Here is a 26,226-nt window from a genome sequence, read left to right on the forward strand (position 1 = left end):
ACAGATTTCTGCCCCCATATCACCACACGAGCTTGTTTTTTGTCAACTGGTGCAAGGGCGCAATGGCCCATTGTCTCTAGAACCTTTTTCTCTGAAGAGTTGTGTGCGTTACTCAGTTTGTTGGGGTCAATGCTGGATCTCCATGGTGAGAGATGGAAAAAAAAATCAGTAAGGCCAACATCCCTTTCCAGTGGAGTATTGTTTCCTAGGCTCTGCCTTAGTGCTTTACCCAGGCTCGTTTAAATGTCTTAAGAGATTTTATAGTGGAGACTACCTCACTGTAAAACTGCAGCTATCACTGTTGGTCCTAAGTTTGCTTTAATTGTTTTTATCAGTCAGCAGTTTACCTCTTGCAATCCACTAAGCCAGACTTCTATAGTGTTTACAGCCTTCATGGATTTTCATTATAGACTGTTCTTATGTGACTATTCCCTCCCCTGCTGCTTAATCATTCAGCCAAGCAATTCATAAGCAATTCTTTTAATCTGTCTTTCAAAAGTCAATCCCTTCCACCCTGTAATCATCTGCGTTGCTCATCTTTAAGCACCCATCGGTTTGTATGAAGGGAATCTGATTCTGAATTAATAATCAATGCAGTGAAAGCAATAAGGGCCCCTCTACAACATGTTAAAACAAAACTGATACTCTTTCATACGATGAAAGAGAGGCATGTGCACATTCTTGTATTTCCATTTTGTACATTTTCCCAACTGAAGATTCTTGATTATTCCCATACATCTAACAGATTTGTGGACTGCACTTTAAAGACTTTTTGCCCACTTGCAATGTATTACAAATGTCTTGATGAGTAGAGTTTTAATCAGTCAAATCTGTCTTGATTTAGCTGGATTTTGTGGACAAATCTTTGTTCTCAGCTGTATAATAATTGCAGGCTGTTTTAGCAGTGGATAAAGAAAGGATTACTTTCCTCTTTGAAAATGGTAACTTTATAATTACATGTATTTACTTGCCTTATCGGAAGAGAATTCACCAGCTGAGACGCAGGATTATTTTTGTTTAAAAGGCTCATGGGTGACTAGAAAAAACACATATTCTGTGGTTTCATTTTTATAGATACGAGACATTGTTTCTACTGGGAACTTGCATCAGTTTTACAGGATTTTTTTTTCTCATTTAATATAACATTCTGTTTCAGCTGGGTTCTACACAGTATTGGGCTAATGCCAAAATTCAGCTTATTGATGTGCTCAGAAATAAAATAAAAATGGAGGGTAGGGAGGAGTGAAGGGATTAATTTTGTCACTGTAAAATGAAATATTCTTCTGCTTTTTTGGGTGGGAATCTGTGACGTTCTCTCTTCCATCAGAAAAGTGAACTTGTTTCCAGTACATCTGTAGGGACAGGAGTAAATGGGAATGGACTCTGACTGTACATGGTCCATGGTAGAAGACAGACCCATACATTCAAAACTGGCTTGTAAATTTCCATTTCCAAAATTGCCAGTCCAAGCTTTTGGCTCTGAGTTTGAGATCTGAAATTTTGCGTGCTCAGAATTTCGGAGCTGTGTGTGGAAACTATTTTTCACGCACAGGTACAGCAGTTATTTATTTCCCCATTTTGCATGTTTGAATGCTATTTGTTGTCCAGTTTGTGAGCACAAATGCAATTCTCATATTTAAATCTACCAAAAACTCAAGCAACTATAATTGTTGTGATCAATGAGAGAGATCATATGATATTGTGTACACATATTTGAAAATTTGGGACTGTTTTGACTAATGTTAACCCCGCTCTGTCATCCCAAGTTTGAAAATTCAACATGAAAAATGCTGTGCTGAAAATACAGGATAGAAAATGGAGAAAGGAATGTGTAAGATTTTAAAGGATTTCTGCAGTGAAGTCCGGGAAGATAATCTCTTTGGCTAGGTCTAGACTGTTGTTCCTGTTTCGGGTTACAAATGTATCCCGAAATAGCAAGTCTGGGGCCACACACTGCATTTGAAATAGTGCCACTATTCCGAGCATGGTGTTCCGTTTCCATCACTCCTCATTGTGAAGGGTAGCAGAAAACTTGAAATAACCCCTTATTTCCAACTTTGGCACCAAGTTTGAAGTAAGGTAACTCGAAATACCTTATGAAACTTGCATTGCACAAACTGCGTAAGTTAATTTGAGCACGGCTACAGTGTAGCTATAGCCTTCTTGACTATGTAGCGGAAGGCTGTCAGTTTCATAAGTCACCAGTCTTCAGTTGGCAACAACTTTCAACTTTTATCCCCAAATTCATGGGTGACTAAGTGAAAGGCTCTGTATTCCACTCTAAGCACAACTCATCCAGAACATCAGCTTTGTACGTTTCTAACCCTAAACTGCACATTTATCAAAGGAGATGAAATGTCCATGATTTATAACACCTTACTGTGTTGAAACATCAGTATGCAGTAACACCAGGTCACAATGTGGTATCACTAAAGCCTTAGAAGCCAAACTGTGAGTGATGAAATGTCTCACCATGTCCACTAGGAACACTGTTCTTTTTTGAAAGTTATTTCTTTTGCTTTCATGCATGCTCCCAGATGCAAACACTTTTTCTACCCTGATGTTTTATTTCATGTTAAAGGTTTGAATGTCACTGCAGAAATTTTGAACTTGTTCCTGAAATTCAGTGTTCACAATGGTAGTGCACGTGTTGTTAAACCTGTAGCAGTAAAAAATGTTTAAATATGGTAAGTATAGGTCACTTTTTAAGAAAGCAATATTTAAAATAAATATTTATATAATAAATTGCTGGTTTAGGGGTAACAACCCAGCAATGTGAATCTGAGACATGACACACAGCAAACACTATAACCCTTCTGGACCTAGGATTCAAAAGCATATTTGAAATAAAGTTGGGTGCAAAAATATGCTAGTAAACATCCACATTGCATGGATATTAACTTGAGAGAGAGAAAAAAGGGTTTCAGTTTCCCTGTCGATAACAGCATTCTTGTAAAAGTAGTTACGTAAAAAGCAGCTTCTTCTACTGTGCATTTTCACTGGTTAGAGGGCTGATTATAGCATAAGTGAAGGGCAGATTACTTTGATAGCCTACCTTTGGAATTCTGTTTACAGTTCTCTAACACCATCCAGTGGCAGGAGGTTAATGTTAGACTAGTTCTGTGAGATTCCTTTTTTTAAACTTTAGCTTCCACTGCTACGAAAGGCATTTTACTTTAATTAAGGCTGTTTTAATGCTTTCAGATTATTTAGTTTTTTAAATCAATCTCCAGTGTTTTCAGACTGTTAGAGGCATCATTTAGCATCTCTGTTTTATCCATCTGCCTAAAATGTCTTTCACTACTTACATAATAAAAACAAACTGAATTTCCAGAAGCAGAAAATGTCAGTTATTTACTGCATACTTGTTGAAAGTATCTTGATTTGTTTGGCCTGCTTAAAAGACTATTTTTGTATTTCCACTGTACCAAAATCACATGGTCTTGTGATTGCAAGACAGATTGTTCACTTTTCCAACTTCCTATTTCCATCCTTTTGCATAAAACCTTTTTTTAAGCTCATCATGTATGAATTTTGTTAACACATTTCTCAAGTAGTGTCTAAAACAGGTGCGGCCCAACCTTTTTTCATTGGGGGCCACACAGCAATTTTTTAGATGTTCTGGGTGGTGAATACAAAATAGCCCCAAACCACCCACTCCTGGCTTAACGCCCTCCCCCCGCCCCCGCAGCCCCAGACTGTCCCCTGCCCACCCCCAGGCTTAACCCCCTTTGCAGCCCTAAACTGCTCTGCTGCTAGCCCCGCGCCCCATCCGGGGCTCTGCCCCCCAGGGCCGGCGGTGGCTTTGCTCCCTAGCTACCAGGGCTCTGTGGCAGCTGGCTCCATGGAAGCCAGCTCTGATGTGGCAGCTGTCCATGTGGAAGCTGCTGCTGCCACAGGCCAGATAAAAAGGCTCCATGGGCCGGATTCTGGCCCACAGGCCGCCCTTTCTAGAGTAATCAGCGTGGTGCAGCATGTATCTAATGTACAGCACCCAATCTGATCTGTCAGTAGATTACCTTAGGCAACTTCTTTAAGAGCACGTCAGTTTTAAATACTTGGATACTACCAAGAGCATAATATTTTTGCTTCATAGGAAAATAGCCAGCAAAGTCAGTCTCTCTCTCCTTCTTTCCTTCCCCCTCCTTTTAGGGAGAAATCCTGTGGAAGCTTATAGCAATCTAATCAAAGTTAAAACTCATGTATCTGCATGCCAGATGAATCCTGCAGGTTTCCTTAAAAATTAAATGGAAGTCCATAAGAGTTATTCTAGCAATCTAAAGAGTTTTATAGAGAAGGATGCCTTTTCTGTAGGCTTTTTTAGACTACAGGATGGTTGGAGGAAAAATCCTATGTCAAGGTTCAGAGAGGTAGCCGAGTTAGTCTGTATCTTGAAAAACAACAAGAAGTCCTGTGGCACCTTATAGAGTCAAGCATCTGACGAAGCGGGTCTGTGCCCATGAAAGTTCACTCTCCAAAGTATCTGTCAGTCTATAAGGTGCCACAGGACTTCTTGTTATATCAAGGTTATAACTTCCCATGAAATTCTATAGGACTTTTCTAAACATTACAAACCAGGAAGAGCTTCCTTCTGTCATAGATTTCTGATGTTACAGTAAACTCTTGTTCATTCAGTATTTGATCAGCCAGAACTCTCAGATAACCAGCATAATGCCAGAAATCCCTGAGCCATGATGCGGCTTCCCACCCTCCCCCTACAACAGTCCCGGAGTGCCGTACAAGCCTCCCCGGGCTGAGTGTGTTTATTGGTAGCTCTCCACTCACACCTGCCAGGTGAATCCCACTGTTCTGTGGCTGCTCCTCCCAGTGTCAGTTGGGGCACTGAAGGGTCCCTGATGTCCAAGCAGGGGGTTGGCTGCATGGCAGCAGTCAGGGGCTCCCCATGCCGCGCGGCGACCTCTGAGCCCCGCCAGCAGCTCCCCATGCTGCGTGGTGACCTCTGAGCCCCGCCAGCAGCTCCCCATGCTGCGCGGCAACCTGTGAGCCCCGCCAGCAGCTTCTTATGCCATGTGGTGACCTCTGAGCCCCACCACTTATGGGTGTGGCCAAGTTTCCCACGGTCCCATACAGTTTGTTTCCAGCCACCAGTCCTGGCTCTCAGTGTTCCGTGCTGTTATTTAGCTATAATTTACCCCTAAATGTCTTCTAAGAGCCCAGTAACCAGTGGAAGTGTTGGTAATGTGCTAGACAATATTGACCTCCTGTGGTCTGGCAAATTCTCTCGTCCAGCAACAGTCAGGTTCCGAGGGTGCCAGATGAGAGAGCTTCAACCTGTATAATTATTAAAAAAAAACAAAAAAACAAAAAAAAAAGAAACCCACCATCAGTAGTTCCATTAAGTAAAATTAAACTTTACAATCATGAGCAATCTGGATAATGTTCCCTCTGTTTTCCACCCATGTGCAGATTTTTTCAGTCCATGTGCAGAATACATTTTTATGTGCCCTGAGGCAAGTGCGAATGTGCACCAACAATAGAAACAAAAGACCTAGCCATGGGTGCTTTGTTTATAGGCTCGGGGGCATATGAATTTCTCCTGAGCAGCTGCACAAGCACCCAGCTTACTGGGAATGCTGATTCTGGAGACAAAGGTGCATACTACTCAGTAACATCTTTACTGCATGCTTAATAATTAAGGGATAATAATTAATTAAAATATAAAGGCAAATGGAATTAAAATTCATTTTGGTAGGTCTAGGAATTATGAAGTAATTATACATTTTGATGTGGCAAATTGAATGAGGAGTTTGGTATGGGGGCAGTTACAGAATCTGCTCTTAAAACGGATCAGTTCAGTTAATGACAATCAGTGATGCAGTCCCTAGCATGAATTGCATCAGTGTAGTCAGGGTAACCTGACCAGGGATCTTTGTCTGGTACTTAATGCATCAATTTTCAGAGTTGTCACTTAGCTTCACTGAAGAAAAGGTCTTAAAATTCATTCACCTTCATGAGTATAACTCCGTTCTAGCAAAAGAATGGGGAGCAGAAATTAAAAAGAATAAAATCAGGAAAGGAGAAAGATCCAAAAAGGAGTTCGAATTCTACGAAGTTAGTGCAGCCTAAATTTAGGGGAAGTTAATTTTGAAAACAAAAAACATCAGCATGTTTCTTGAGAAATTACCTGCTTCCAGACCCAGCCTGTTTCTAGTTTATCTTTGTGTTCTACAGCAATTCCTGGCATATTCATGAATGGTGCAAAATGGACTTTAAAAGAAGTAGCATCCTTGTGCTTTCATTTAGGATTAACATTGATTAAAGGGCTAACACAGCATTGATTGTTGACTATTGAAAAAGCATTCATTACATTCTAGTGGTGGGGGTGAGGGAATTGTGCTTGTCTTTTGTGGGATTGTCTTTTTGAATAATGAAAAGGGAGGGGGCCAAAAACAGGGGGTCACAGTGTCTTAAAAGAGAGTTAGGTTTGCAGGGTCAGGAAAATAATGAAATGGCCACAGCAAAATTTGCCTTTCAGGGTGCTTCTTGGTAATTTTTTTCCTGTGTAGCTTCGGCTGGTAGCTAGAAAGGGAAGGATTTGAGTCTTGGGGAGACCATCATGTGCTTGTGAGCTGGAGGGCAGAGTCGTGTGTGGGAAAAGAGGGAAGTTAAATAAGAAGGGGAGGGTGAGTGGGGTTAGGAGCTAAGAGGAAATAGCATTAAGGAAGTTTGTCTTGAAGGGTAAGTGGACGGAGACAGGCAGCTTGGGTTCAGTGAGCTGGCAGAAGCAGGTGGAGCTTTAGTCAGATAGTGTTAAACTTCTCTTTAAATGAGTTCACTAGATTCTGGGAAAAGAATGAGGAGGAAAATGGGTATGGCTTTGATTCCAGGGTAAAAGGGAGCCACTGAGGAGAATAGCAGGAAGACGTATTCACAGGGGATTAGGAAAGCCACCTGGCAGGAAAGATATCAGAGGTGAAGGAGGAGAGAACAAACCTGGTAGACATAGTCCATGTGGCTCCTTGGCGCATTCCTCCAGAGATGCTCCACAGCCCAAGGTTTGAAAGTAACATTAGAAAGTGCCAAATTTCTTACTCATTGCATATTTTGGTCAAAACTCTATAGATTATTTCAAACTCTGTAATAGCTAAGTGCAAAGTACGGTATCTTCTGTGCTTAAAAAGTGAGGCACTCTGTATTATGTAACACCTGGCTTGCACTAGCAATACTCTCCCATTGATGTTTAGAGAACAAGGATTTCATGGGATGGATTTAGGTATCCATCTTTTGGGATTTGCCTTGATAATAATGGCAATGGACATCTAAGTTGTTATCATCAAGGCAGATCCCAAAGAGATGTTTTCTAGCACTGAGTGCTGCTTAGACTGACTTCTAGCTTGGTCCTGGAGACTTTTTGGCTGGATGTTCAGCCTGTGTCCATCAGTGGGCGATCTTATCTCACCACCAAAGCTTTTGGTGCGCACATGTGTAGCAGCATTCCTTGGTAAACATGCTTCATAATTTGTTGGCCTCCCATTCTAACAGTAGGACCGTACTACAGAAGCCACTTACACTGAACCAGTGCTGGTTTAGGCAGTTGTATGGTTCACCTGTAAATATCCATTTCTGCACTCATCCTGTTACTTAACATGAAGCAGCTAACAAGGACTGAGAGAGTCAAAAATGTCAGTCTGCCTCTCTTCAGCCTTCCCCAGTGCCCATATGTCATTGCCATACAATAAAATTGGTACAGCCATGCTTCTGTGGACATGAACCAGCTGAGTGACGCTAAAGAAATAGTCTCAGCCCATTAGGGTGCTACATATGCATCCCTGGTTTTTCTTTGTTGTAGGATAAATTATGGGGAATATTGAAATTTATTGCTCCATTTTAAACAAAGAATTGGCACATGGCATCTTCCATAAATTGTTCTGTGACCCTGAAGTGTTTGCTGTTTCCTATTTTAATGGTTCAGTAAATGCTGTTGATTGGCATTTCCACAGGTCAGAGGGAGAGATTTTACTGGCTGCTAGAACTGTGAAAATGTAGACTCTTTAAGGTTAAAGTCAGTGTTGTCACTCCTTAGTACATTTCAGTGAAGTAATTATGTTAGGATGTTACAACTGGCAACATTAACGTGGTTCTTTTACCTTGGTATTTAGCAAGCTTAGTTCACATGACTAAATGACAAGTGTTCCTCCAACAACTAAAAGATAGGGGTGTTATAAGAGAGAATTCCTCAATCCCCAAAGGACAGCAAGCATTCCGTGTTGGTATTTTTAGTGACCAAGATGTGTGCCAGTGGTTACAGATGCATGAAGTTTGTGATGGTGGGAGGACTAGACTTTGGAACTCATAGCAACAACAGAGGACATCAAGAGCTCAGGAACTCTAGTGATAGGCTCATGTTCAGATGCGTTGCAAGAAGTCTAGGGAACTCTATGGCCCCCATCTCTGAGCATCTGTCATACCTGAAATCAGGGATGAACTTGTCCCATTGTGCTCAGCACATTTTTACCAGACAAAGTGAGTTCATAGCCAGATAAGGCGCTTGAATATGAATATTATTTTCATTAAATTCACTGTGTGTTGCACGTGTTTCTATAATGCAGTGTTTTGACACCAGTGTTGTTTTACGTATAGATAACATCTTAATTTAAAAAAACAGCCTGTTTGCCATCAGTGAATGAACCTGTGCATAAATGGAACATTACCGAACACAGTGAGGATTGTGACAGTTTGCCATATTCTTAACAAGCCTCACTTTTGGTGGTTCAGTTACCTGGCAGCCTACTTTTAAGTGTCATGTCTGTCACCCTTTGGATGTTTTATATGTGCCGTATATGCTTAGTAAATCCTCAGAAAGGGTTAAGGGGAAGAAGGTCTGCCAGTAATTTTCTAAACTCTTTGTCTCACACATCACAAAATGCAAATAAAAACTTCCATCATTTTCAGTTTGGTGTGTCCGGGAGGTTCCAAATGTATTGCATCAAACCAGGGAAGAGATTTCTGGGGAAACACTAAATACATGCGATCACTGTGCCAGAACATTTCAGAGGACTTGTCCCTGAGCTGCATTAATAAACGAAGAGCTTCAATGACAATCAGTCATCTCTTTTCATTAATCTCTTCTCATTTAACTATGCATTTGCCTTTCATAGGAGTTTGACAGTGTGAAATATGCATTTCCCCGAAATGTCTCTCTTAATTTATAGCTTTTTTTCATGACTCTGCAAGTGCTCTGTTGAGTATATTTGAAGTGTTTGTCTACAGAGCACATAGGCTGAATAGATGTATAATCCTGCAAATAATATTGCAGTATTTCGTGTCTTTCAGGGAACAAAGTATAATGTTATGCTCATTCTCTAATTTACAGCTGAATACCCTTCCATCTGCACTGTCCCATGGATTTTAAGCAGAGGTGCAGAAGTACTTTATGGGCTAAGGGTCGGATTAGATACCTGGGTTACCTACATCAGCTACTCCCAAACAGTAAAATTCTCAAGATTTCGAAGAAACCTCAAGCTTCTTAAAAATAATAATTTGACTCCTTTGGGGCCAAGAAAGGTGGATTTTTAGAGTTTTCGTGAATAATGGTAGTTGTTTTTTAAATAACCCTGCTGACTTGTGTCTAGTGCTTCTAATTTTCTGTGTTTTACAAACATTAATGGAATGAAACACGGTCAAGAGATGGAATTAGATTTCAGGAGTTCCTCAGCTCAGACCTTTGGTTGACTTTCCTCTCTTTAAACTGAGACGAAATCTGGTGTAATGCTTTAAACCAGATTAATGAAGGGTTAATAGGAAACACTTGCAATATTGATTCCTTAGTTAACCTTTTCAATTTCCTTACTAGGAACAAATGTTCATGAAGCCCAGCGCATTCTGAGTGAAAGTGGGTTACCAATCACCACGGCAAAGGACCTTGAGGATGCAGCGAGGAAAGTGGTGGCTAGTGTGGAAAACAAATGACTCCTTGAAGATATTTGCCTGCAGAATGTCTGTGCCTCAAAACAGCGACGTTCACATTTTTGATTCAGTGAGACTTATTAGGCCACCTTAAAGCAGTCATCAGTACTGCAGACCTCACCTATCTGATGTAACCGCAGGGTCCCAAAAATCAGCAAATCCTCAATCAGCAAGTTTCTGCAGTAAGAAGTGTTAATTACCATTTAATTCCACAAAGTTCCTGTTCCTATTTCCCAAAATAATGGAAAGGATGAATTTGTGAATAAGGTAGTGTCGGTAATTACTGACTGCTGTCAGTAGGGTTCTTCTTCAAGCCAATAAATACTGTTTGCACTTTTGGGTGGGGAGAACGGAGAGGGGATATTTCAGGTCATTTTTCATGTCCTAAAATAAAGCCGAATCATTGATGTACTTTGATAAATTTTTACAGTAACAAAAATATCTGTTCATTCCCAATAAATATATTTTTTCACAGGTATATAGGGTTTGTTTCCTTCCTTAGATGGTTTTTGCTTGTATCACACTCCATGCCTTACAATAATGTCTTTGTATTCAAATGTAAAAAGTATACCTCACATTAGGAAGAAAAACTGAATATCTTACTTTTGGTATTGCACAGACCTTCTATTCTTCTACAGTAACAGTGTAGTCAGTTTATTGTGATAGCCATTGGAGGGGAAATTGAATACAGTTCTTCTGTGCATAAGAGTGCTGTTCAGTATCTGTCGGTGACAGTAAGTTAATCTGATGGCTACCAACTTTACAGAATAAACTCTTTAAGTAATAGCGGGTATTGGAATTATGAATAATTATCATAACATATAAATCAATAGCAGCACTATGTGGGTAATAAGAAAAAATTCTCAAAATAGTCATTTTATTTACAAAAAAGAATTTTTATTTGCTAGGAATCAGTTTGCAAAAACCTTATTCACTTTTCACGAGAATTTGAATGTTTAAGCATTAACAATGCAGATACATAAGACAAGCGAATTCTAAGTTGCAGTACTGAAATATCCACTAAAATCCTAGTTTGGATGATGTGCATGGGCATTTGACTTCTTATAATTCAAGCTGTTGAGTGATACATGTAAATAATCCATCTGGGAACAGAAGCAAATACTAAGTGGCTTGAGTAACTAACAATGCAGAACATATTACAGGCCACAAACTGCTGAAATTTGTGAATAATTTTGAATAACGTACAAATGAGAAAATGTCATGCTCTGTTTCTGACCAATTTGTAAATGAGGGAAGAAGTAAAATTTGTTTAATAAATTATTCGTTCTGAATTATTTGATCTGCTTCAATCAACACTGTGCTTTATTTGAAAAAAAAAGTTTAAAATGTGTTGACATTTCCATTAAAAGTTATACTCTGAAATGATTTATAAATTAATCTATGTAGTTAGGCAAATATAGCTAGATTCTGATTCTTACTTCAATTGTCATCCCTTATCCTGTTGCCCAAGGAAAAAATTTATGCTCATTAGAATAATGATAAACATACTGGTATGAGTTACTGTCCATAGGAGAAAATTACTCATTCAATTAAAGATATAGTAATCCCTTGATTTATGTGGAGGTTGCATTCTGGGCAACCTCCACTTAAATCAAATTTTGTGTAAATTGGGGGTGGGGGAGAGTGGGCAGCTGGAGGAAGTGGGCAGGGAGGTGGCCACCATACAAACACCTCAATATGACATGATATTCTAAGTATGGGAAAACTAAAATGTGTCTCAGTCAGCAAAGTGCTATGGTAAATACGTTTAGGAAGAAGGGTTCTTTCTAAGACAGGGTTTATTTTTGAAAAAGCCATGTCTGCACTGCTTTTCTTCCTTCAAAAGAAGCTCTTTCAAAAGGGCTACGTCTACACTAGCCCCAAACTTCAAAATGGCCATGCAGATGGCCATTTCGAAGTTTACTAATGAAGCGCTGAAATGCATATTCAGCGCTTCATTAGTATGCGGGTGGCTGCGGCACTTCGAAATTGACGCACCTCGCCGCCGCACAGCTCATCCTGACGGGGCTCCTTTTCGAAAGGACGCCTCCTACTTCAAAGTCCCCTTATTCCCATGAGCTGATGGGAATAAGGCAAGGGGACTTTGAAGTAGGTGGGTTCCTTTCGAAGAGGAGCCCCGTCGGGACGAGCCGTGCGGTGGCGAGGCATGTCAATTTCAAAGTGCCGCAGCCACCCGCATGCTAATGAAGCGCTGAATATGCATTTCAGCGCTTCATTAGTAAACTTTGAAATGGCCATTTGCGTGGCCATTTTGAAGTTTGGGGCTACTGTAGACACGGCCAAGGATATGCAAATGAGGCACCAGATGTAAATGTGCACCTCATTTGCATGTTCGAATTCCCTTATTTGCATGCATATTTTGAAAGCAGAATGCAAATTTAGACACATCCTGCGAGCATCTAGCTTTCTTTTGGTATCTAACACATCAAATTGCTGTATTCGCTCAGGTTAATCTATATTTAGGTCTAAGACAAGAGGTTATTAGTTTCAACCTGAGTCTATTCAGATTTCCATATTGGAGCCTTTTAAGTAATATTAAATAATTAGAGATTTTGAAAGTTTTTTTGTGCTAGTTGGAATTAAATGTTTTATGCTACCAGTGTTGTTGGAAGCACCACTTATTTCCCTAGGAGCTGACGTTTAAACATTCTACAAATATACAGAACTAGTAATTGAATTTAGCAACCTGTATAAAGGTAGTCTAGGTTTTTGAGGGAAGTATTTCAACTTAGAGTGGCTGGCTCAACTTTCAGTGGTAAATAGATCCCGTTTTTAATTTTAAAATTCATCTTAAAAGCCATGGAATTGCCACTGAATTTTTCAGAATAGGTCAATAGATGTTCCTCTCTGTTCTCTATAGCCTCACTAAAGTCCATGGCAAAGCTCCCCTGTTAACTTCAATAGGATAAAAATCTTGATCCTGTGTTTCTAACACGTGCCTTAAATGGTGAATTTCAGTTTCAGTGGGGAAAATAGCACTTGAAATTTAAAAACAATTTGTATATTGATTGCAGGTATTTTTCCATATCCTTTCTTTCATGTTCTCGATTTGTGTGCTACTTTGGTCTGGTAATTTGCAGCAGCCAATGGAATATGTGTTATAGGCCATGTCTACACTAGCCCAAAACTTCGAAATGGCCATGCAAATGGCCATTTCGAAATTTACTAATGAAGCGCTGAAATACATATTCAGCGCCTCATTAGAATGCTGGCAACCACGGCACTTCGAAATAGACATGGCTCGCAGCTGTGCGGCTCATCCAGACGGGCCTCCTTTTTGAAAGGACCCTGGCAACTTCGAAATCCCCTTATTCCTATCTGCTGTTAGGAATAAGGGGATTTCGAAGTTGCCGGGGTCTTTTCGAAAAGGAGCCCCATCTGGCCAAGCCGCACAACTGCAAGCCGCGTCAATTTCGAAGTGCCATGGCCGCCGGCATTCTAATGAGGCGCTGAATATGTATTTCAGCGCTTCATGAGTAAACTTCGAAATGGCCATTTGCACGGCCATTTCAAAGTTTTGGGCTAGTGTAGACGTAGCCATAGTGTCTATTAAAAATGAGTGAAAGACACAGTAACTGATCTTGTTTGATTCTTAATTCATAGAGAATATAGCGTTTGGCACATTTGTATGATGTTGTTAACAATGTTTTCATATGCACCAAATAAATGCAAAAGTTAACTCAATGACCTTGCTTATTCTTCTTAGAGTAAGAAGATTGACTTGTTTGCCTCCTAACTTGTCTCCTCTTCCATTCTGCATCTTATTATGCACCTGTGAACTGAAGTCCCTGTGGATTTACTTTCACTTGGGTAATTCTTGCATGATGTTAGGCTTTTAAGCATCTTAATCAGTTTGCTTTAAGTTGCATCCTTCCAGTTATGATAAGGTGTTTTCAGTACTATCCAGGCATCATACCTAATATCCACATGCAAAATGGGGCAGTGCACTGTGTTTTATAAAGCCTTTGCTCAGTCCAATGCAGTGCAGATGTAAGTTGTGTAACTTTCCGTAAGCTTTGTTTTGTAGCAGCTGCTATGCTAAGCGTTATAAGTTAGTGGAAAATCCTGACTGTTCCTTCATAGGGGAGATTTCTTTCTCTGAACTGAGCTTTGCAATGGAATTAGTCCCTGAAGCCAGCCTGTCTGGACGAGGAGTTGTCAGCAGCTCCTGGATGGTCAGAGAATAATGGGAGCTGAGCCCTGCGAAAGAACCCACCCAAGAAAGAGGAGGAGGCCCCATCAAGAGAAGATCAAAGTCCCATCTGCTGTTAGCTGATGACCCATGGTCATACAGCATCCTGGGGCAGTGGGACAGGACAAAGCTATGGATTGAAGCATATAAAAATGGGTGCAAACTATAGGAATGCTTCCCATCACCACTCTGCAGGAATTAGTCGCAGCTGGCTGGGGAGGCAGGAGAAGGCCTATGGCCCTTGCCTAGGGCCTCTCCCCAGGATGGATGGTACTGACTGGTCCTGAGTATTACACAGACAAGAGAGAAAGCTGACAAGAGGGTTGTACAATCAGCTCACCACCCTGGATTCATGACTGCCATCAGACACATTGGATGCATTATGCATTGGCTTTCTCCATTGTGTCCATGCAACTTTTCAGCTGTGTGAGTTCACCGGTGTAACTGTATGAGGGCAGGAGGCTATGGATGTGTGCTTGAAATCTAGTTCCCCTTTTTCCTTTAATCCAATAGTGGCATTTAATAAAATACATGTGAGTGTAACCCAGGGGTGGTCACTGGTGTAAAATAGGGTAACACTGCATACTTGCAAAAATTTGTGTTCTTTTGGGGGGATGCCTGCACTTCAGAGTGCCCTGGTCTAACAACACAATGTGTGAACCAGTTGAAGATTAGAAATGACAAACTGAGCAGCATTTTTTGCAGCCCAGTAATTAGAACATGTGGTGGGTTCAGAAGTGCTTTTCACTCTTCTGTGGTTGGATGTCCATAGTATGACATTCTTTTCACAGAATAAATGTGCAAAAACTGCTGGTATCAAGGAATTGGAACCAAAACCACTACTTTTGATTTTTCTTTACTTCTTTTGCTGTGGATTTCTAGTCTTAGTTCTGCAGGGCACTAAGCTGCCTGTAGGGACGCATGGAGATGGTGACCATTAATGTTTGGCATTGAGCAAAAACTCAGCAATGGGTTTTGGTATGCACACAAGGGTGAACTCGTAGCTACACCATTCTGAGTCATGGTGCATAATCAGTGTTTTGCACAAAAAATCCTCAAAATTGTTAACAGGGAATTGGAATGGATGTAAAAGCCTGTGTTGAAGGCAGACCCCATGCCTGGCATTAGTGATATAGGAGTCATGTTACTTCAAAAGCATCCAGGAAGGCAGATTGCAATGCACAGGCCATCTTGAAAAAAACCTGCCAAAAGCGCACACAGTGTCAAACACCATTGCAGGTAACTTGTTTACGGACATGGTTTTATGTAACATTTGAAAGGCTATTTCTCTCTCTTAACATTCCCCTTAGTTTTCTGTGGTAGCCACAGTAGAAATGCATGGGTGGGAGGGGTAGCTCAGTGGTTTGAACATTGGCCTAAACCCAGGGTTGTGAGCTCAGTCCTTGAGGGGGATATTTAGGGAGCTGGGGCAAATAGATTTAGAAAACAAAAAAGATAGTGCTTGGTCCTGCTAAGAGGGCAGGGGAATGGACTCAATAACTTCCTGAGGTCCCTTCCAGTTCTGAGATCTGGGTATCTCCATATAAACACAGAAGACATCTGATTGTGAAATGTAGAGGCTTGCAGAGCACCAGCATTCCTGGCTGATACAACAAGATGTCCTATGGCATCTGACAAAGTGGCTCTGTAAGTCCTCCACAGCTCCAGCCCAAGCCCATTCCTGCACCAAGGCTTGATTCCGTCCTCACTCCTGCTTCCGAACCAGCCCCGCTCCTTCCTTCTCTGGCTCCTGCTAATCCGGTTCTGATCCTTGGCTCTGAATCTTGGCTCTAATTCTGCCTAAAGTGTGACTCTGGCATTACAACTCAGAACAATAGCCCTGACTCCTGTTCTGCCCACTAGGCCTTGACCTCCCAGGAGCTGGTCCACCGGCAGAGTCACTCAGTTAGAATAGCAGATGTTCTTCTAGGCTAGAATCACCTTTTGTGCGTGTCACGCTAATGAGAATTATGTGGGACACATTCTCAGCTGGTGGAAATTACTGTCACTTCACTGGCCTCAGAGAAGTGATGACAGTTTATACCAGCTGAGAATCTGGCTATTGTATGCATTGCTGTGGAGACCTCCATCTTTACAGTACTGAAAGAAGTGTTAGCTACAAGACAAATGTCTAATGCAAAGTTGTTCTACACCCACAATCTGACCCTCTCTCATTGTCTGTCTCACAATTTGGCAGCCCGCTGTGCTATTTTCTTTGTATCTTATATTTTAGTCAAAATCCTCATATTTGTGAACTCTTGGTAAATTGTGACATCCTTCACACCTGTGGTTCCATCAACCACAATCCCAAATGCATTCCCCTTATTGGAGCAAATTAAGGATTGAACTCTGAAGAGGTTAATCCCTCATTACCAGTCATCAGAACAGGCATATGCAATCAATTGTATTTCATTTTACGTAAGTGTTGTGTGTAATCCCATTGGGGTATTTGACAAAGCACTCCTCCAAAGTTTGTACAGTGAACATCTGGCAGCCGGTTCTTAAATCTGTTTAGGAGAATATGCAGCACAGAAAGGAAAATTTCCCAGACATACAATATGTCACCTGCAACAGCATGTAGCTTGTGTTGATTACTTTGATGAGTACAAGAGTCTGCCATTTTCATGCCTATGGCCAGAGTGCCAGATGCTCATCCATCAAGCAGAAACCTTCCAGGACAATAGCAGCCTGTAATTCAGTCCATTTCAATTCTGTGAGTGCACTGTTCAGCTTTAGGCCTTCGGTTTTATTGATTTCCTTAACATTATCTATCGATTACTTTCTCCACTATCCTCTGACTTATAGCCATCATGGAAAGGTCTGTTCACAATCCTGCAGAGCACTGGCTAAATGTGCTCTATGTGCCGATGTTGGTCTGCTCTCAGATGAGTGTTGTAGCAGTTTTTCTAGCTGGGAAGTTCCCTAATTCACCTTCGTGGAGCTGGCCTTTGGAAACAACTTGCTTTCAAAAGATACTAAGTGGTTTGGCAGTGCTGCATTCCCCAGAAATGATTGATTTCAATTTTTCATCATTAAAGTTGAGCTGTTCAAGTGGTTTGTACGCTAACTATATATATATATATATATATATATATATATATATATATAAACCTTATGAGGAGCTCAACTTTAATGACGAAAAATTGAAATCAATCATTGTGTATCTATAGATATAGATATATGTATCTGAGATGAGAAGAGGGAAGATGGATAGCTGCCACTTCAGTCCTGCCACCTCATGCCACCCCATGTAACTACTGCAGCAATGTTCCCTGTAAGCTGAGTGCTTGGGTGGCCACCCAGGAGAGATTTGGCTGCCACCCAGCTCATGAGCAGAGCATCCACAGTGCCCCCAGTGGGCAGCATGTGTTTCTATTGGTGGTGCGCATCCTCACATAACACAATTTATTCTGTATGTTGCTGAAAAAAACAAGAGGTGACATTGGACTTCAGGATCCACAGCAGTCATGAATGTAACAGAGAGATTGTTAACTGTGTTGCCCTTCAAGCTGAGTTGTCTGCTAACATCATGAAGACATCCCAGGACATTCCATGCTTGTTCGGTGTGCCACATCCCCTCTTCTTCCCCGCTCTTCTGACTCACAGTGGGTGGGGAGTTCTGTACAGAGGTAGCGAGGACTGTAATACAGCAGCTTTGTTTTTCATTTGCTCCACTGGCACATCCTACTTTTGGTTGGAAGGCCCGTTTCAATTAGTTCCACGTTCATCCCCATTAAAACCAATCAAGAGATTTATGAAAATAATACATAACATTCACTGTCTGCCTAAAGCCAGCAGGCAGAATAAAATGCTTAACCCTGTAACTATCGGGCCAAGCAATTAAAATATTTGATGAAAATATTTTTATGGGAGCATATATCACCATTTGGTCCAATTATTCTGTCATTAAACAGTAAGAATAATTGAACTTAATGGTGCCCAATAGAAGGCCTACATCTGCACTGGTGATTTCCTGCCAAAAAGCGTTGGGACTCTTAGCACAAGCCTTTTTCTGATCAAGATAACAGTAGTTCTCTCTCTAGTTGATAGAGAAAGGCTTCTGAATTTTACTTCTTACACACAAATTGAATAATTGGTTACTGCAACTAAATGGTCCATCTGAATGAGACATATAGTAACTGCTTTGTTTGAAGACCACTGATAGCTTCTTCAGTTATTGAGTATATGACCTATAGTGTATCTGCAGTTAGTACAGAGAGCAAAAGAAAACGGGAGCAGATACTAATTATAGGAAAGCAAATGAAAAAGCATATAAATGAGAGCAAGAATGGCTCAGTGGTTAGAGCCTTGGCTTTGTAAATCCACATTCATGAACTCAATTCATCAGAGTTCTGGGTAGATTACAAAAATAAGAGCCTGCCAGGGATGGTGATGTGTCATGCTGATGGGTGGACTTAACAGCCTCTCAAGATCCCTTCTAGTTCTGGGAGATAGGAATGTACTTGCAGAGACTTGAGAATAAAATACATTTTTATTTTCAAATTGTGTAATTTATCTCATGAGAAGAAAGAGAAAATGCACATTAACAACACAAAGGAATATAACCTGCTTATAACATTTTTGAGTGCATGTCTTCAGGTTTGGCAATCTTCAGTTCTATGTAAGGTACGGACTTAGAGTATTATTTTTAAATAAATGTGTGGAGATATAACAGAAATAAATTTCATACAGTGCTGTCATCTGGGGCTTCTGAAAGAGAGCCAGCAATCCCTTCCGTAGGGTATAGAAAAGATCTATCAGCTATCACGTGTGGAAACCTTTTTAAAGGAAACTTCAGAGGATAAACTCTCTCTAGACATTCTGAAAAATAATGGTGCATTTTTGGTAGAATTTTTTAAACTCCTAGCATGGGCAGTGATAACATGTTGTGAATCTAGAAATGATTTCCCAGGCTGACTTGTTAGAAACACACTAGGCTCGTAAATATTCAGTTGTCGCTAAGGATAAATGAGATAATTATCTTACTTTTTTGCCTCCACCTAAGCTAAAATGATGCAGCCACAAAGAGACAATGTTCCTTTTCATCCATTTTCTGGACTGCTTTGCTTGCTCCACTCATGCTTATAAATAATGTTGGACAGTCTTGAAAACTAATTTAAAAATATAGAAGTTTGCATAAAAAAACAGATCATCCAGATGATGAAAAAATTTTTTCTGCCTTTCAGCTATTGTAGTTCTTTTTTGGGGTTCTGCTAACATGCAATAAAATGACTTTAGGATTGAATTAAAGATGCATGTCCCTGATACCTGGAAGGGACCTCTGGAGGTTGTCTAGTCCAGTCCTCTGCCCCCTTGGCAGGACCAGGCACCAACCCTGGCATCTATTTGCCTCACTCCCTAAATGGTCTACCTTAGGAATTGAGCTCATAACCCTGGGTTTAGCAGGCTAATGCTCAAACCACTGAGCTAGCACTTCCCCTGTAACAGCCCCCACGGTAAGTGTTCCTGACACTGGAATTGGCTGTAATTCTACTGTCCCTTCCCATTTCATATTTACTTAAAAAAGAGTGAAATGCGTGGCTTAATTGTTATAATTATTTTCTGTACAGGGCATCAAAGTCAAATCCCTCTTGGTACCTAATAAATTAAAACAAACAAAGGCAACAAAACTAATAAATTATTAAATCGTCAACCAGAAATACCAACCAGCAGGCCATAAATTCCAGCCTTCCCTACCCTCATGAAACTGAAAAGGGAACCAAATGTGTTCTTACACAGAGTTAATTGGAAATTACTTTTTTTTTTCTCCCCACAAAAGCAAAAAACTTGTCATAAAATTTTGTGGGAGAAAAATTTTTGTTTTCCCCAGGCAAGTTTTAAACTGATTCAGAATGAAAGTTTTCATTTTGAATGGGCCTTTTGATTTAAATGTTCCTTTTTTGGGGGATTATTATTAACTGAAAAATAATGAAATTATATTTTAATCTGCAATTAAAAGAATGTTTTGTTTTGAAATGCTGATTTGAATTAAGAAAACTACATTTTGACATTTCCTGTGGTAAAACTGATTTCCCCCTGCCACAAAAAATTTCCAGTGTTGGTGGAAAAACTTTCAGCGGAACAAGTTTTGGCCTCAGCAATGTTCCAGTGGTAATTTAAAGAGCATGTTGCCATAGCTACCACAGCCAGAGCCCTGAGTTCCTTTTAATCACCATACCTCATGTTAACCTCCCCCATTGTCCCCCACCATTGTCTAAATGACGGCATCATCATCAACTTTAATACTTTAGGTTCTCCCATCCCTGATATACTACTAGGGGTTGAATCTCTCTAGTCCGGCACTTGCTCATCTGGCAACATCAAGTAATCCTGCATGATTACAACCACTTATCATGGGTGTGGCCGAGTTTCCTGCTGTCCCATAAATTTTGCTTGCAGCCACCAGTCCTGGCTCTCGGTGTTCTGTGCTGTTATTTAGCTGTAATTTGACCCTAAGTGACTTCTAACAGGCCAGTAAGCAGTAGAAGTATTGGTAATGCTGCTAGACAATATGGGCCTCCTGTGGTCTGACAAAATTCTCTCATTTGGCACCGGTCAGGCCCTGAGGGTGCTGGACTAGAGACATTCCACCTGTAGCACTAATCAAGAGATGAATGATTTTCAGTGTCAGTCCTACTCATTTTGGACTTGGAATATATCTACAGAGCAAAATGGCATTTCTCAGCAGTGTGTCATAATGATTAGTTGTGTCAGTGTCGGATTTCGGCAAGAAATACAGTAAGTTCAATTGCATTGTCAGGAGCACTGTCTCACTGGGAAACATTTGTAACTAAAACTGTTGTTCATTTGCAGACTTTCTATGAAGAATGAAGCCTCGAATGGAAATATGCTGAAAACCTGCAGTTATAAATTTGACATAATATGCATGACATGGATAGGTAGATCAACTTCACAAGATATGGCAACTAAAAGCAGCATTGTAGAGCCAGAATTACAGGGAAAGGAAACCATTGTTCTAGGAGACATGCTTCAAGTAGGAACCTGGTTTGAAACAGGCATATATTTTATTTGTGATTAAATTGAGTAATAAAGTATGCTTGCATAGAAAACTTCTTGTACCCAGAAGAAAACATAGATTGTTATTCTAGCAAACTTCTAAGAAAGTTTCTAATTCAGAGACAGGAACAACAGCATGGAATTTTTGCTAGGTTTGATATTCAAAATATTAATTAAAAGATTTAAGAAAGAAGTATAAAAAAATCCAGCATCTGTAATGTTGAAACAGCTACAATGTGAATTTTGGTCACAAACCTAGAGGAAGAAGAGTTTTTAAGGCATTACATTGACCTCAGATGATCTGACTTCTGTCTCTAGCTCTGCCACAGACGTACCATAAAATTGGGTCAAGTTATTTATTCTGTCTGGCCAACATTTTCCAGGTGGTGTTGAATACCAAGCCTGAGACATTGTAGAGCGCTCTGTTTTACATAAAAAGTCGGAGCACTGACCTAACGAAAATCAGGTGCTTGTAAGATTTCTCAGGTTGGACACCCTAAAATGGAGGCACTCAAATCACTTATCTCTTCTGAAACTGTAGAACTTAGGGCCTCAGTTACCCTTTGTAGTATGAAGGTGGTAGTATATCTTTTCTTCTGCCATTTGTCTAACTTTTCTACTTAGACAGTGGAATCTGCAGGATGAAAGCTATAAATGTCCAATGACTGGCACATGAAGGCCCTGACAGCTAGAAGTTATATCCATCAAAATAATAGATCTCGACCAGAGAGGTGTTCCTGCTGGCCCGCTAGGAGGATTTGAGGATTGGCCCTAAGGTAAACTGCGTCTGAGATGCCCATTCTAGTGCATGTTGCGATATGTTTTGTCAATAGATGAAGCCAGCTAGTATTCTGTCATGTAGCCTACAAATCGCTGGCAAATCAGGTATTTGTCAGATGATGCAGATTGCCAGATGAACATCTGTCTTCAGTATCTTAGCAGTGAGTGTTCTGCTCATTCTGAATGAGGCATCTATGTCCTTCTGTAGGAATCTAGATCCCCATTATACAGGAAATTAAACTGGGCTGAGCCCTTCCATTTTTTCTCTGCTGAGTTTGCAGCAGAGAGTTGGCTATTACGGCCTTCAATTCTTCCTCTATAAAGACACAGATGAGTGATATCCTTCAGGAGTTCAAACTTATTTTTACCCAAAGATCGTGGGGCTGATTCTTTGCTCTGAGCTTCACTTGCAAAGAAATGAGATAGCCACAATATTAGCTTTGTGCCTCTTTCATGGGCTTTCCCTATGCCGGCCTGGCTCCCCAAGTTTGCACAAAGTACACTACATGCTATTCTTGGTGGCTTTGGCAGTCAGTTCTGCCTGGAGGACAAGATGGGGACCAAAAAGGCAGTTTTTCTTGGGCTCCCCAGCTGAGGAGGCCACCACGCCTGAGTGGTGTTGCAACCTGGAGTGCAGAGTCACAGCCCCTTTCATGGCCATTTGGTCTGGTAGGCCCTATTATCACAGAGATATGGCCAGGCCAAACTTGAGAGGTGCTACGTCTCTACAGGAGTGTCCAGAATGGGGTCTCCGTCTAAGCTCGTGGGACAGGAACTGAGTGTAGTGTGGGCTCCTGGCCCAACACCCAGTCCTCTGCCTCACCTGAACAATAGAGTAGGCTGTTGCTGCTTCATTCTGGAACACCCATGGAGTCAGCTGCTATGGGTAGGCCGCCTCCTCTGATCCTTAAGGAAGTTTTGGTTTAACAGAGAGGTGTCTCAAATCTCCAACCCCACTAGCACACTTGGCAGAAGATCCATCATGCTGCAAACTTCATTGGCATGGTCCAGCTGGTTGGAAGTCAGTGCAGGTAGCAACAGCAGGCCCTGTAGTCTGATGAACGAATGCAGAGTCTTGGAAATCCCTTGAGAGCCTGGGTCCAAAACCTCAGTGAGATCCCAAAGAGTTGTTATTGATTTGGAAAATGGATCCCAATATTCCCTGGTCTTTGATAGCACTGCAGGTGTGAATCATGAGTTTTTAAAGACACAAGGTCTACTGAACTGTCCAGATCAGTGTCAAAAACCATGTCTGGATTGATTGACTCCTCTTGAAGGAGGTGGGTTATAAAAAATGGAAAGTGTGGGCCAGGACACACAGCTGCAGCTGTGCTACCCCACATTGTTTTCTTTTATGGAAAGGAATTACATCAGGAGTGCTGTTACCTCTTTCTGAAAACAGAAAACAGTGTTACAACCTTCCTAAAATGTGCTAGGCAGCCCACTGTGGTACAGTATAAGAACAGAGAAAGATGAGGTGTCCTGACCATTTACCCGACTCATGGAAGCAGTAGATGAAGACAGACAAAATCTCCAAAGGCTCTATTACAGAAGTTTCAGAGAGGATGTGAGTTCTTTTCACTAACTCCCACTGAAAAGGTGTGTAGAAGAAAGCTGAAGGCTCAGCCTCACATTTTGGATTTAGGGCAGATATCGGGAAGAAAGAACACCATAATGTAGCATGTCTGAAATGTCTGAACGAAAAACGTCCACGTAAGTATGCTGGTCAGGTACTGCAGGTGCCTCTATGTATCCAGGCCGTGAAATTATTTGCCTTTTTCAGTTAACCCACAGAGCATCACTGGGTATCAGCATCCTTCTCCTGGGAAGCGGAGTTTATATAAAGACAGTTTACCCAGAAATGATCACTCAAAACTCAGTCGAGTAGAACATGGGGTTCGGGGATGGTTTATTTTCAAAACCAGCTAAAAAAAAGATCTGTATTTCTGTATCTTTGCTTGGTGCAGTTTCTCACTGACATGTGATATAGAATTGTGTGTCTGGACTGAGGGTAATGCAGGGCGCTTATGTAAGTGTAATGAGACATGTCAGATCTGGAAAAGCCGATTGTGTCTTCATGTAATTGCCACTTCCCTCCAAAAATGGTAGGATCAGGGAGATCAGAGAGGTGAAGCCTGTTGAGTGAACCTGCCCAGGCTGACTTCCATCGTGTCCCCAAACAATCCCCCTCTAGAGGTCTTTGTTCTTAGCATGTCACTGACCATACCAAGATTTTCTCCTTCCCCGTTACAGCATACTTTGCATGAATTATTGGTACAGCACACTGTCTGATGGGCTTCTCATTGGAACAACAAGAGAATGGTATAAGACAGCACACCAAAACCACGCTTCCTGTGCATTTTGCTGTTTTTACCGTCCCTTGCAGACTCATCCAGGTGAACAAATGATGGACTTAAGCACGGTTGGTGTCAGGCCAGGCACTGGAGCAGGAGGAGGGAGCAGGGAGTCAACTATGAGCCAGAGCTTGGGCCAGAAAAGTGCCCCAAGTGTCACCTTTTCCCAGCGTACTTGTGGGGGCAGTGATGACATCTGGCCCACAATGGAACCTGGAGAATAGAGCAATTGGCCATGTGTTTGGATACTTGCTTAAATCCCACTGACTTAGCTGACACTGGATTGAAGTTAAGCAAGTACTCGAGTGCCTCAGTGAACCAAAGTTCTAGTTAATAGATTAACTGAGACTGTTGTGACCTTCTTTCCTGACTTCCGAAAGAGCACAGGCCAGAGACTGCCCCAATATCCAAATACAGCTGTCCCCTCCAGTCCTAGAACATCAGAGAGGACACATTTAGTTCTTTAGGGCCGCGTCCCATTAAAGCCAACAAGATTTTTGCCATTTGTTTTAATGGGGTTTTGGGACAACTTTTAAAGTATAAAACCTTCAGGGGCACTGACTTTCTATTGTAAAACATCATGTATGTTTATAGCATGCTTGGAATGATTACAAAGCAGAGGTGGTATCCTCTGGGTATCCTATGTGTTTGTACAGCACCTATCACAGTCAGAAAATACAAATCAGCAGTAGTTAGATCGTTTTGCATTGTTTAAAAGCCATCTTAGCTGACCAAACCTGGGTGTGTGGATGGAAAAGAGATTTGCAGCCTTGTAATGAGGGTGTATAAAGGGTTTACTAATACAGTGTGTACCTGGATTGTATCCACAGCTTTTTTATTGTCTTATTACTGTGCAGGCTCATGTTTGGTCTCTGAACAGTAGGGAAACGAGTTGGAAGGTGTATGCTGGGGCTACTTCATCTCATTATGCCACATGCTTCCTCACTTGGAAAAATCATCTGTGACAAGCCACTTTCCTGGGTGCAGAGCTCAAAAGACGCCAGGAGGCTTGGGGCATGATGAAAGGTATTTGAAGTCAATAGCATTTGACATATGCAGGTTTGATATGCTCCCTGCTTCTAAGCAATGCCAAAAACGCAGCTTACGAGAATAATATAAAGAAAGAGGACACAGAGCTAAACCCCTACAGATAATTGCTCTTAGTTGTTGCAAGGTGACCTTCCTCGTGCTCTCACCCCACCCCCTACTCCTGCCACGCAGACAGCTTATTGGTTAGAGTGTAAGCTACAGAGCCTTTTCCATCCCATCTGGGTATGCAAAATGTATGTGATGTTACTGAGAAAAAGTAATTACGATCCCGCGTATGCTGTTCAGGTAGACTGGAGGGCAGCCATTATTTGTGCATAAGTGTAATTGTCCTCAAATTTCCCATCTAATTACATTCTGAAGTGCTTAGCATAACCCTTCACTAAGTGCATACTAAGTAACCATAAAGCTGGGTGATGAAATGTACACATTTCCAGCGGGGGAAAAGACACCTCCTTTCTTCCCTGGGTGGTGCCCTTGATTCAGGGTGCGTGGCCTGGCATCTGCATACAAATAATTTACTCCTAAGGAACAGCTCCATTTATTTTGATGATCAAATTATTTAGCAAGGTACTATGAGACGCAGATCTGCGAATTCACATTTCCTGTTCAGATGTTTGAATGAAGCAGACATCTTCCTCATCTCATTTCTGAGCTCTCCCTTCAAAGGTTTTGATTACATAAACCCTGGATGGTGCCTTTAATTGATTGTAATTAAATTAGAGATAAGGCGGAACATTAATCATGTGAAAATATTCTACGCCTACATTTTAAACATCTAGACTTTCTCTGCGTGGTTTCCTCCTGCTTCCTTCAGGCAATTATGCAAAGACACAAAGTAACATTTACATTTAAGGGCTCTCAATTATTCTGCTGTGACATACAGAG

General features: G+C 41.2%; 1 protein-coding gene across 1 annotated transcript in view; it reads left to right on the forward strand.

The window, feature by feature from the left end:
• SUCLG2 (succinate-CoA ligase GDP-forming subunit beta) overlaps positions 1–11,025 on the forward strand; it is a 228,037-nt gene extending 217,012 nt beyond the window's left edge. The window contains exon 11 of the mRNA XM_075005590.1: positions 9,815–11,025. Coding sequence (XP_074861691.1) covers positions 9,815–9,930 — 116 coding nt within the window. The 3' untranslated portion in view covers positions 9,931–11,025. The remainder of the gene's footprint in view (positions 1–9,814) is intronic.
• Positions 11,026–26,226: the final 15,201 nt, after the last annotated feature.

This window comes from Carettochelys insculpta, chromosome 11 (genome assembly GCF_033958435.1).
Source record: "Carettochelys insculpta isolate YL-2023 chromosome 11, ASM3395843v1, whole genome shotgun sequence".
NCBI lineage: Eukaryota > Metazoa > Chordata > Testudines > Carettochelyidae > Carettochelys > Carettochelys insculpta.